The sequence below is a fragment of the Mus caroli genome, chromosome X (genome assembly GCF_900094665.2).
Source record: "Mus caroli chromosome X, CAROLI_EIJ_v1.1, whole genome shotgun sequence".
Classification (NCBI taxonomy): domain Eukaryota; kingdom Metazoa; phylum Chordata; class Mammalia; order Rodentia; family Muridae; genus Mus; species Mus caroli.
The window spans coordinates 152685290-152696674 of record NC_034589.1 but is presented as its reverse complement, the minus strand read 5'-3'; the positions used below and the strand labels follow the sequence as shown (position 1 = coordinate 152696674).

Sequence of the window (11385 nt, the reverse complement as noted above, 5' to 3'; positions counted from 1 at the left end):
TTTTTTTTTTTTTTTTTTTTTTTAATAAGAGTGTGCTTGGGCTCTGAGAGAATAGAGCCTGAACAGTTCAGATTAGTATGTCCTTTAAATGTCATCAGTAAACCAAGTTAAGGGGAAAGCGAAAAGACCATTGACCTGCAGGTGTCTGGGTGAAAAATCTTGTGCTTTTGGCAGCAGCTCTCCAGACTTTCTTTGCATTCAAAGCAACTGCAGTTTTCTGGGTGCTGAATGAGATCTGCTGGACATGGTGCTTTACAGACGCACTCACAGCGATCTTCATCAAATGTCATGTGGGGTCCACAGAGAGCGGGTTCCTGGAGGTAAGAGTGGTCTAAAAGAAACAGGAAAGTGATGATCCAAATTAATTGCAAGTTGTCCATCTTCCCAGTAAAACTTGGACCCTCCCAGTCTCCTTGTCTATAAGTTTTTTAACCTTAATATTTCCACAGGGTGAAAAAGATCCATCTGTGATTTTTATAACATCAGCATAGAACTCATGTGTTTTCTTAGGTTTTGAATTTAAAAAATACCATATGCTGAATGTTTCTGACAGATTTTTATGGTAGTGACTGACCAGTTAAAAATATAAACTTCTGTGCTGGAGAGATTGCTCAAGGGTTAAGAGAACTCCCTACTCCAGCAGAGGACTCAGGTTTGGTTCTTAACAACCACATGGCAATTTAAAACTGCCCATAACTGAAATCTAGGGGTGGGGGTTGGGAGTGGAGGGTGGCTGTTGCATTCTTCTGGCCTGCACAGGCATTTCGTGCACACCATGTAAAAGCAATGCAGGCAAAAACACTCATACACATGAAATAAAAATAAATCTATCTATCTACCTATCTATCTATCTATCTATCTATCTATATCTATATCTATATCTATCTATCTATCTAGCCTATTAAGCCAGCCAGTAATGACAAGCTAGCAAGATATAGGCTGCCTATAAGTATGAACGCAGTCCTCTCCAGTATTTTAAAAGTGTGGGAACCAGAAGTACTAATGCTGTAGAAATGTTTTTCTCAGAATTTCCAGATAACTAATGATGCATTCCCTCACCTTAGATCACCACACTTGTAAGAAACATATAAAGGTAACAATGAACTGTGGTCCGATCTTGATCAGTAAACTGAAATACACTGCAAAAAGAGTAAGAGACAGGCTAGGAGGCATGGCTTTCTTGGTAGAGAATGCTTGCTTAGAGTCCATGAGAAGTTTTGGGCTCAGTCTCCAGTGGCTCCTAAACTGGGTGTGGTGACACATGATTGTAATTTTAGCACTCACTCCAGAGGTAGAGGCAGAAGGATTGAAAGTCCAAGGTCATCCTCCACTACATATTGAATTTAAGGCTAGACTGGAACTCCTAAGAGTCTGTCTCCATCAGAAAGCAAAAGCAAACAATTAGTGGAGATGGTGAAAATTTTGGAAGCCCGCGCACTTTTCATCTCAGCATTCATGCAGGTTTTGGAAGAAAATGAATATCTCTTCCCTAAACCTGTTTCTTGTTCAGTTAGCCTCATTTGGGGGCTGGCACCATTGTCTACTAGATCATGTAGTCAGTTTTTCCACCCTGTCCCTTGTTCATGCCCTCTCTTCTCCATGACACTGCCTCGGCCACAATTCACCCAGTACCTGGTATTTCTTGTGTTTGTGGCTGCCGCTCACATCACAACCACAGTGTGCATCCCTTCAGTCTTTCCCTCACATGACTATCAAATGCAAACCTAATCCCTATCACCACCAAAGCTTTAAATGTATTTTTATTTTTATTTATTTATTTTTTTTGAAACAAGGTCTTATTATGTAGCCCTGGCTATTCCTGGGTCTTTCTATGTAGACCAGGCTGGCCTTGAACTCATAGAGATCCACCTGTTTCTGTTTCCTCAGTGCTGTGATTAAAGATGTGAGCCACCATGCCTGGCCACGCTTGAAGTGTCTTAAATCTTCCTCCACACACAAAAGGCTAAATTTTACATCAGGATATAAAAGATCTTCCATGATCTTGACCCTAAAAAAACTTTCATACTAATTCTTAGCCCTCTCTTATCCACCCTCTGCCCCTGCCACCTCACCCCAAAATGGCAATCTCTCATGATCCAGTCTCCTGGTTTTGACTGCTCTTTAATTGGCACATATTTAGAGAGAGTCCATTTTGAATCTCATGAATCTCATGACCAGGACATAGATGAGCTACATATGTTATAAATCCCTGAGGCAATTGTCAATGTAGGGCAAGACAAGGAAGGCTTGATAACTGAAAAACAGTCAAGGGTTCATATTGAGCACAAGGTGGCAGCAAAGACTCACAAGAAAACTCTCTATTGGCCCCACAGAGTAGTTTAGGTGGAACACAATCCTGAGGAGTTCAGCACGGTATGTGGCAGAAGCAGAACATAGGTCCTTAGCAAGTTAAGGGAACAGAGACTGGATGCAGGAGAACTAGGTTAAACAGCAACTAGACACCTCGAAGTATTACATATTGGTGTTCATACCTAGGGACATCGACTCTGGTTTACCAATGTGTCCTGTCCTCAGCCTTGTTCCATTCACTACTATTATTATGTCTTATTCATTACAGCAATGAAACTGAGTTGGACTTGCATCAACTGCATTCATTTGGAGAATAGATGACTGTAGACAAGGAACTTAGCTCAAGATCTTTGTATGCAGAAAAGGTGTTTAGTACACAGAAAGTAATGTGTCATGGGCAGAATGGGACCACTGGAGAAGCAGATGGGAACTTTGGCACATGAGAATGTTAGGAGTGGTGAGAACTAGAAGTAAATGAGCTGCAATCCACACCCTCCTTCCTCACCTCCACCACTGTTACAGCTTCTGCCAAAGGTTCCCTGCCCTATGTTCTGCTCAAAGCAACTCACTCTCTTCCACACAGTTGCTGGCTGGATCTTTCTACATTCCCAACAGGTGTTACCACTGTCTTTCTTGAAGCATTTGGGTGGTTTTCATTTGTCCAAAAGATCACACCGAGGCTCTTTCACTCCAGTCATACAAGTATCCCCAGCTTCATCCCTTCAAATCTACTCCTTTCCCTCAGTATGTATGTGTGCCCATAGTATGGTTAACCTTCATTGTTGACTTTACTGGATTCTAGTACTTTCACCTCTTGGTGTGCCTATGAGCATACTACCAGAGAAGATGAATTGAGGAAGACCCACTGTAAACGTGGGCTGGGCAGTCAGACTGAATAGGAGGGAGGGGAACTGGAAATGCTGATAGATAGGAACTTGTCTGCTTCCTGGCTGTAGATACAAAGTGATCAGCACTGCTCCTGCTGCCAGACCATTCCCAGCATGATGAACTGTTCTGTATCAAAGTGAAAGGCAAAATGAGCCCTCCGTCCCTCCCTCCCTCCCCCCTTCTTCATTCCTTCTTTTTTCCTCTCCACTGCTTTTGTCAGATATGTTATTACAGCACCTAAAAAGTAACCAATGTGTTCCCCCACTAACCTTTTCCAGCATGGGGTTTTTGCTTTCTCACCTAAGCCCTGCTCAGAGCACATCTCTCTTTCCATCCTCAATGTATAAACCTACCTAGTGAGTCTTCCCCAGGAATTAACATCCCCCTGAAAGAAGATGCCCCATCCAGGTTATGACCCCTCCTCAAGTCTGTAGGGCCCAACCTGTTTATTTGAGGTGTCCCCCCAGGGAACTCCTTGGCTTCGACTCCTCGCAGGATTGGCTGATGGTGATTTAGCAACTGCATTGTGTCATGCTGCCTCAATTGTCACCCTTTACTTTGTTGTGTCTGTGTCCAAACTATATGTGTGTGAGCCTTTGGCTACATAACTTCAAAAATATTTTACCTCCCATCCTAGTTTGAGCTCTTACAATGGTGCCGAGAACCAGAACATGAGGACAAGAGCAGTAAGAGCTTGTCATTTCATCTGTATGACAGATTCCTTGGCTCCGGATCCTTGCTATTCTTGCTAGGAGATCAGAGTTTAAAACAAGCAAGGTTCACGTTGCATGGTCCCCTGTGATAGTTTTCAGTGGAACCATGCCACATGTGTGGAAATAAATTTAAAAAAAGAGTAAACCATCATGTTTGTTCAACCATATGTTCATCCCAGGATTCAGAGCTTTAACAGATCGGGAGACAGAATGACAGGCTAGCAATTCCCTATTTGGCTTAGCCCAGGAGCATGATGTGTTCCAATTACAGACAAATGTTTCCACGTGTCCTCCTTCTTTCCTTTATTTTTTCCCAGAGTATTGGCTTGCTTTCCGATGGCGCAGTTGAAAGAAACCAAGTTCCAAATGACCTATGTGTTTCACCCCAAAGTAGTTTTCATTAGAGTATAACACCTGCTTTAGGGGGCTTTGTCCACTTTGTACTTTTCTTTGAGAATGAACAGCAGAGGGAACAGAGAAGGCTCTAAAATCCAACCACTTCTGGCACTGTTATCTGTGTGAGAGTGAGGAAATTACTAGATATCTCAGGGTAGACACTGTGTGCTTTATCCTGTGTGTAAAGAGGGATGATCATGAGTTGTCGTGAACATTGTGGGATGTTGTGCCTTGATCGAGACGCTTGATCCTCAGTTGTCTGGGGGAGGTTATGGAACCTTTAGGAGGCGAGGCCTTTCTGGAGGAAGTACGTCACTAGAGGTGGGCTTTGGAGGGTTATAGCCTTACCCTAGCTCCTGTTTTCTCTTTGCTTCCTGTGTGCAGATGAAATGTGACCAGTCAGTTTCCTGCTCCTGACGCCCTGCCTGCCTGTTCACATACCTTCCCCACTATGATGGGTTACCCTCAAAGCATGAGTCAAAATAAGCTCTTCCTTCTGGAAGTTGCTTTTGGCCACAATATTTTATCAAAACCACAGATAAGTAACTAATACACGTGGTCATAGTGAATGCTCAGCCATGCTAAATGCTGTATTCCTTCTATCAGTATGGTTACTACTTCACTACTGCCATCCTTACCTTCTGTCCCAGGCAGTGGAGTCTCGTCTTGCAAAACACATTTACATTTGGTGTTATCCCACAGCATGTCAATAGGACAGAGTTTCTTGGAATGGGGACATCTAGGAAAAGAAAGTAAAGAACCCGATTTAAAAGTTTTTCAGAGTAACCCTACTTTGGCAATATTAAGTCATTCTTAATATTTGATATCTAATAATCTAAACATTCTGTGTGGAGCATGTTAGTGCTTTCAAATTTTGTTTCAAAGAGTTATACAGGAGAACAAATGTTTGCCTCTCACGGCATGGTGACTGTGAAGAAATTACAGCTGTGCGAGAACAGTTGTAAAGACCTTAACTTTGGGGCTAAAGAGCCGGTTCAGCAGCTCAGAATGAGTACTGTTCTTCCAGGGGGCCTGAGTTCAGTTCTCAAGACCCATGTGGATCGGCTCACAACCACCTAGAATCCCTACTCTACATGATCCAGCACTTTCTCCTGGACTCCAATGGCACGTGCACAGATGTGCAGACCCACACACATGCATACATAGACACAAACATAAACAAAAGAAAATATGCCCAATGGAGAAGCTAGAGAAAGTACCCAAGGAGCTAAAGGGATCTGCAACCCTATAGTTGGAACAACATGATGAACTAACCAGTACCCCGGAGCTCTTGTCTCTAGCTGCATATGTATCGAAAGATGGCCTAGTCGGCCATCACTGGAAAGAGAGGCCCATTGGACTTGCAAACTTTATATGCCCCAATATAGGGGAATGCCAGGGCCAAAAGAATGGGAATGGGAGGGTAGGGAAGTGGAGGGCGGTATGGGGGACTTTTGGGATAGCATTGGAAATGTAATTGAGGAAAATATGTAATAAAAAAAACAGTGGAAAAAAAAAAGAAAATATGGAGCTTATTTTATATTTAGAAATGACATCTTATGACATAATAATTCTATAGTTATAAATATTCTATTAGGGAAACTTTAGAAACTAAACTTGAATTTATGAGAGTCACTGCTTGCACAGGAGTGAGGGGAGACATGGTAGCTATGAGGCTGGAGCAGTTTTACAGTGCATTTGGCCACTCATTCTAAGAACAAAGGTGTTGGGCCAATGTGGCAGCACATCTTAAATCCCAGCACTCAAGAAGCACAGGCAGAGTTCAAGGGCAGCCTGGTCTACAGAGTGAGTTTCAGTTCAGCCAGGGGTACAAAGTGAGATCCTGTCTCAAAAATTCAAAATAAAAAACAAACATACAAAAAAAAAACCCCCACAGTAAAACCCTAAAGGTGTCTGAAACTAAACATGCCGTGTTCATAATCCTCAAGGTTTTGGGTCCTACTGTAATATAGATTTAGCACCTAGTAAAAAAAAATAATGTGTTCGTCAAATACTATGAATAGATCTGGTTTTGCAATCAGAAGGTGAAAAAATTTAATGAAGAGAATGTAATTTTTGTAACTTTACTTATATTATTTCTATTTGTGTCTTCAACATTTTTATTAGTGTATATTGTAAAAAAAAATAATGGTTTTCACCATACCATATTCATGCATGCATAAAATATACTTCACCTTCATTTTTCTCCTCTCTTTTCCCCTCTGCCTCCTCCTCTTAATCTGCTTCCTTTCCCTAAAAACTCCCCTTCTACTTTCATGTCTTTTTGTTTTTTAATGCTCCATAAAACAGAAAATATGCAACATATGTCTTTCTGAGGATGCCTCTATAATGGGTAAAGGAATGTACATACAGTTTTGTCAAAAGCAAGAACAGACATTATCAAGTCCAGGAAATGCTTACTGATCTTCTTCTGGGATCTGAATGGATCTTCTGATAATTGAGTAAGGATGGCGGGGGCCCGTGGGCAAGCACTTACAACCCGTATGGTTGGCAATTTTAACAGGCACTAACTCAGGCACTGATGTCAGAGGCACTGATATCTCAAAGAGCTACAGCAAAGAAAGAGAACCATGATGTAAATTTTATTGTATACTTTTCTCAGTTTCCACCATCTGCATTTTTGCCCTTATCCTTTATGGTAATGACTTCAGCAAAGTTATTCATGAGCAATAGAGTGAGTCATTGTAAGCGGTTTGGAATGCTGGGAGTCAGGAGACAAGGGGCCTTATCCAGCTTGGTCTTCTAAGTGTTTTCCAAATCTGTTCTTTTCACTATCATTCGTGTTCTTTAAAATCTCTGCTCTCTGCTCTTGTTTTTAAAATTGAATATAAATTGTAAGTATAAACAAAATAAAACCTTTGGTGGTTCTTTGGGACTTGGGTGGATTTTATTGTTATTTAAACTACTTACTCATCCCTTCCCAAACCATTTCTATTGATGACAGACAATTTCCTACCTCCTGGCATTGAGCTTGGCCATAAAACTTGTTTTGGCCAATAAGATGTTAGCTGACACGACATAGTACAAATTGGGACTGTGCATGCTTTGTGAGATTTATTATGTCTTGCTTATGGTAAAGCCATGAAATGGATATAGTCTGTAAGCCATGCTAGTCCAAGGGAGGACATACGAAGCAGGTTGGACTCATATAGCACCTTGGAGAATTTTGAACCTCAGATACACAAGAGAGAATAACTTAAAGCCCCTGAGTTTTAGGGCATTTGCTATAAAAGTATTGTGTAGCTAAATTGGGACCATATCCAGACAGATAATTATAGCTAGTATGCTTATTTCTATGTTCCTATACACCTGCTCTTTTGTACACACTTGATGATTAATTTATTTATCACTTGTAAAACTCATTATATTTGGGGGCCCTGGAGAGATGGCTCAGTAGTTAAAAGCACTTGCTGCTCCTGCAGAAGACCCTGTTTTAGTTCCCAGCACCCATATCAAGTGGCTTACAACACAGGTAACTTCAGCTCCAGGAGATCTCGTGCCATCTTCTGACTGTCACAGGCACTGCATTCATGTAGCAGACACATACAGTATAAATAAAAATTAAAAAAAATAATTTAAAAAGCATTATATTTATTCATGATCCCTTACATGACAGATAAAGAGATACCCAAAGAGCACACACAAGTTTCAAGAGTGTTTTCATGAAGTGTAGATGAACTTGAGCTTGATTTTGAGACATTGGCCACTCAATCATCATTCCATGCAGTTCGATTTACTTTGGTTCTAATAGGTAGTTGATCACATGGTCTGTACCTTTAAGGTAGAAAGTGCCAAACTGCACACGCATGGCTATTTGGAATAAACAAAAATCCCCGCTGTACACTTACATTTGAATAAATTCATTCATATGAATCACTTGTTGAGTGCCTCAGTCAAAACAAAGCAATCAACTATCTACTAAGTGGAAACAATTCATTCAGGTTGTGTTTATTTGGACCTTCCGTCATGTCATGAAAACAAGAACAAGTAAGGGTGTTTTTCAGCATAAATGTCACGTTCTTGCACAACTCTTCAGTTATTTATACTTCAGGGAATAACACGATCGGGATTTGAACCCTCTTATATTATGCAAGCATGGCCTTACTAACAGTTGATTGTAGCCATACTTACATCATTGTTTCTAATTATCAAATAGGAGGGGTCAGATTTCTGAGTTCCACAATTCTCCAAAAGGGTTTAGACAAAAATAATGCTCCAGTGTCAAGGACAGTTTAGATGGTAGGGAATGCAAAATTAAGAAAACTTTACCCTAGTAACAAAACAAATGGGCATTTAGAACATTCCTTGGCATGCATGTATTTGGCACCTATATAATTGTCTTCTACACGACCACGAGGAGCCAAGCAAATGCTAGATAAGTTGTATTAACATGTGAGGAATTTGAAACAGAGGGCCAACAGGAATGTGGCTTGATTACAGTGTTTTGAGAATGCATTCACTACACTTTACAAGAAGATGATAGCTACAGAAAGGAACACTTAGCTTAGCTACAGGGCAAAAGGTGATGTGATTGATACACTTTATTTCTCTCATGAACACTGCAGGATGCTTTCCAAAGTCTTGTGCTGCCTATTGTTCCTTTGTTCCCCATGCTACCCCAGCGATCGATGGAGATATCTTCTCTCCTCCCTTCCCTGTTGGGCTGTGAGCCTGCAGCCACTAGCTCTCATGACTGCTTGCTTTGCCTCTCAAAGAGCCCGCTTCCATTCCATGCCATGCTAATGGTTGGCAACTGCCAATTGAGAAGTCCTCTACCATTCTCCCTGTGTTCCTTTGTCTGCTCCCTCCTTCAGCCTCTTTAGTTTTAGAGTGAGAGCACACCCCTTCCTCTTAGCTGGTCCTTCTCACGTTCACCTTTCAAGAACCTTTTCTCAGTTACTCCAAGTAAACGAAATACATCAAAACAGCTGTGTGAGATGGATGGCACAGCTTCCTTCCTTCTTTTTGACACCCTGTTATGTAATGTCCATATGTACTAATTCTTGATACTACAGCATTAGGTAGATGATATCTGTTGAGACTGTGCCATCTTGGATATTGTGTTACCTCCCTGAGCCTGTTTCTTTGTTTGCAAAGGAGGATAAGATATCCTGTGTGTTTGTTTGGGGGAATTAAATGAGGTTGAGCACATGAAGTATTTAGTGCTGGGCAGCAAGGTTAGAGACAGCATCTTCATTTCCTCATACCTGTTTGGAGATGTAGGAGGTGCTTGTGTTCATACACATCACACCCTCTTCGTTGCAGCAGCCTCCACACCGGAAGACATTTACACAGGGGGGCTTGAAGAATGTGTTGGTTGTCTTCCCCAGCTCACTGGCGACTTCTATGCATGTCTCTCTAGGGCTGCATTGGGTCCTCTGCCATTCTTCATCTATAACTACAGGAATAACATTCATTGGGGCCAGTAGGCAAAATGGCCCTGACATGCTTTTCATGACGCTCCCTCAACCCAACTCATTCTTTTGTACTTGTTTATTTTACTAGGTGGACATTTAAACATGTCTTTTAGAAATGTTTTTATTTTATTTTATTTTATTTTATTTCATTTTATTTTATGTGTATGGGTGTTTTGCCTGCATGTATGTGTACCATGTGTGTGGTTGGTGCCTTTGTAGTTTAGAGAAGGGCATTGGATCCCTTGCAACAAGCCACTATATGGGAACTGAACCTAGGTCCTATTCAAGAGTGGCAAGTGATCTTAACCACTGAGACACCTTTCTAAGCCTTAGATGGATATTTTTCTCCATCCTTTAGACAAAGATTTGTTTAAAAAAATGTAAAAGTAAAACCTCTATATTTTTCCATTGATACCATGACTTCATAAGATATTTTCCCCCTTAGGGGAGAGCAGTATACCTTGCATATAAAGGGTGACTAATAAGGAAGTCAGTGGAATAAGGTGAAGACAAAAAGTATGAGTGGCGTTTATCAAGAAACAGACAGGCTACCGCTGGATAGCACTTCTGCTATCTGAAGCCGGGTAGGAATGGTTTTAAAATGAATATCTGCTCTCTGCTTACGTAAGTGCCCTGAGACTTGGCAAACACATGAGTGGACATTCCATGGGGATTATTTTTTTTTTCTCAAATCAGACTTTGCAGGTCTGAAACCATCTGATAGTTTACAGAAGATGATGAGATAAGCCCTTTCATTTTAACAGAAGGAACAGCTCCATGACCATAGCTAATTTGAGGGGAACCAGAAAAAACCCGAAATACATTTCTGGAAATAAAAAGAGAAACAAAGGGCTGAGGAGATGGCCTTGTGGGAAAAGTGCTGGCTGCACAAATGAGAGGACCTTAGTCCAGATCCTGAAAACTCACATAAAGAGCGAGGCACATTGATGTACTGTGGTCCCAGTGCTGGGAAAGCAGAGACACGTGGCCCTTTGGGACCCGCTGAGTTCCAATGAGAGAGTCTTTCTTTCTTTCTTTCTTTCTTTCTTTCTTTCTTTCTTTCTTTCTTTCTTTCTTTCAAGACTTATTTATTTATTATATGTAAGTACACTGAAGCTGTCTCCAGACACTCCAGAAGAGGGCTCCAGATCTCGTTATGGATGGCTGTGAGCCAGGATGTGGTTGCTGGGATTTGAACTTAGGACCTTGGGAAGAATAGTCGGTGCTCTTAACCACTGAGCCATCCCAAGAGAGCCTATTTCTAAAACTAAATTGGAGAATGACAACTAAAGAAGATACTCAGCATTGATCTCTGACCTTCACATGCACAAACAGTGACGCATTTGCATCTGTATGCATGTGTACATATACATGTACCACACACCTCCAAGCAAAGAATACGTATTTTTCTTGTATAGCTTTGTTTCATTTTCTCTTGCCATTTTTTTCCTTTATTTTGAGACAGGGTCCCAGCTGGCCTGGAACTTGCCATGTAGATCAGACTGGTAGCCTAGAATTCAGAGAGATCCACCTGCCTCTGTCTCTTGAGTGCTGAAACTAAAGGTGTGCACCATCATGTCTGGTGTTCACCATTTTTAAAATACTTATTTTATTTGAATTCTCTCTCTCTCTCTCTCTGT

The 11385-nt window shown here is 41.2% G+C and overlaps 1 protein-coding gene across 1 annotated transcript in view; it reads right to left on the bottom strand.

Annotated features, from left to right (window-relative positions):
• Positions 1–11385, bottom strand: part of Vegfd (vascular endothelial growth factor D) — a 29996-nt gene that overhangs the window by 1847 nt on the left and 16764 nt on the right. Inside the window, exons 3-6 of the mRNA XM_021153978.2 lie at positions 9536–9726; positions 6729–6877; positions 4946–5046; positions 136–331 (exon numbers count right to left, since the gene is read on the bottom strand). Of these exons, the coding sequence (XP_021009637.1) occupies positions 136–331; positions 4946–5046; positions 6729–6877; positions 9536–9726 (637 nt within the window). The remainder of the gene's footprint in view (positions 1–135; positions 332–4945; positions 5047–6728; positions 6878–9535; positions 9727–11385) is intronic.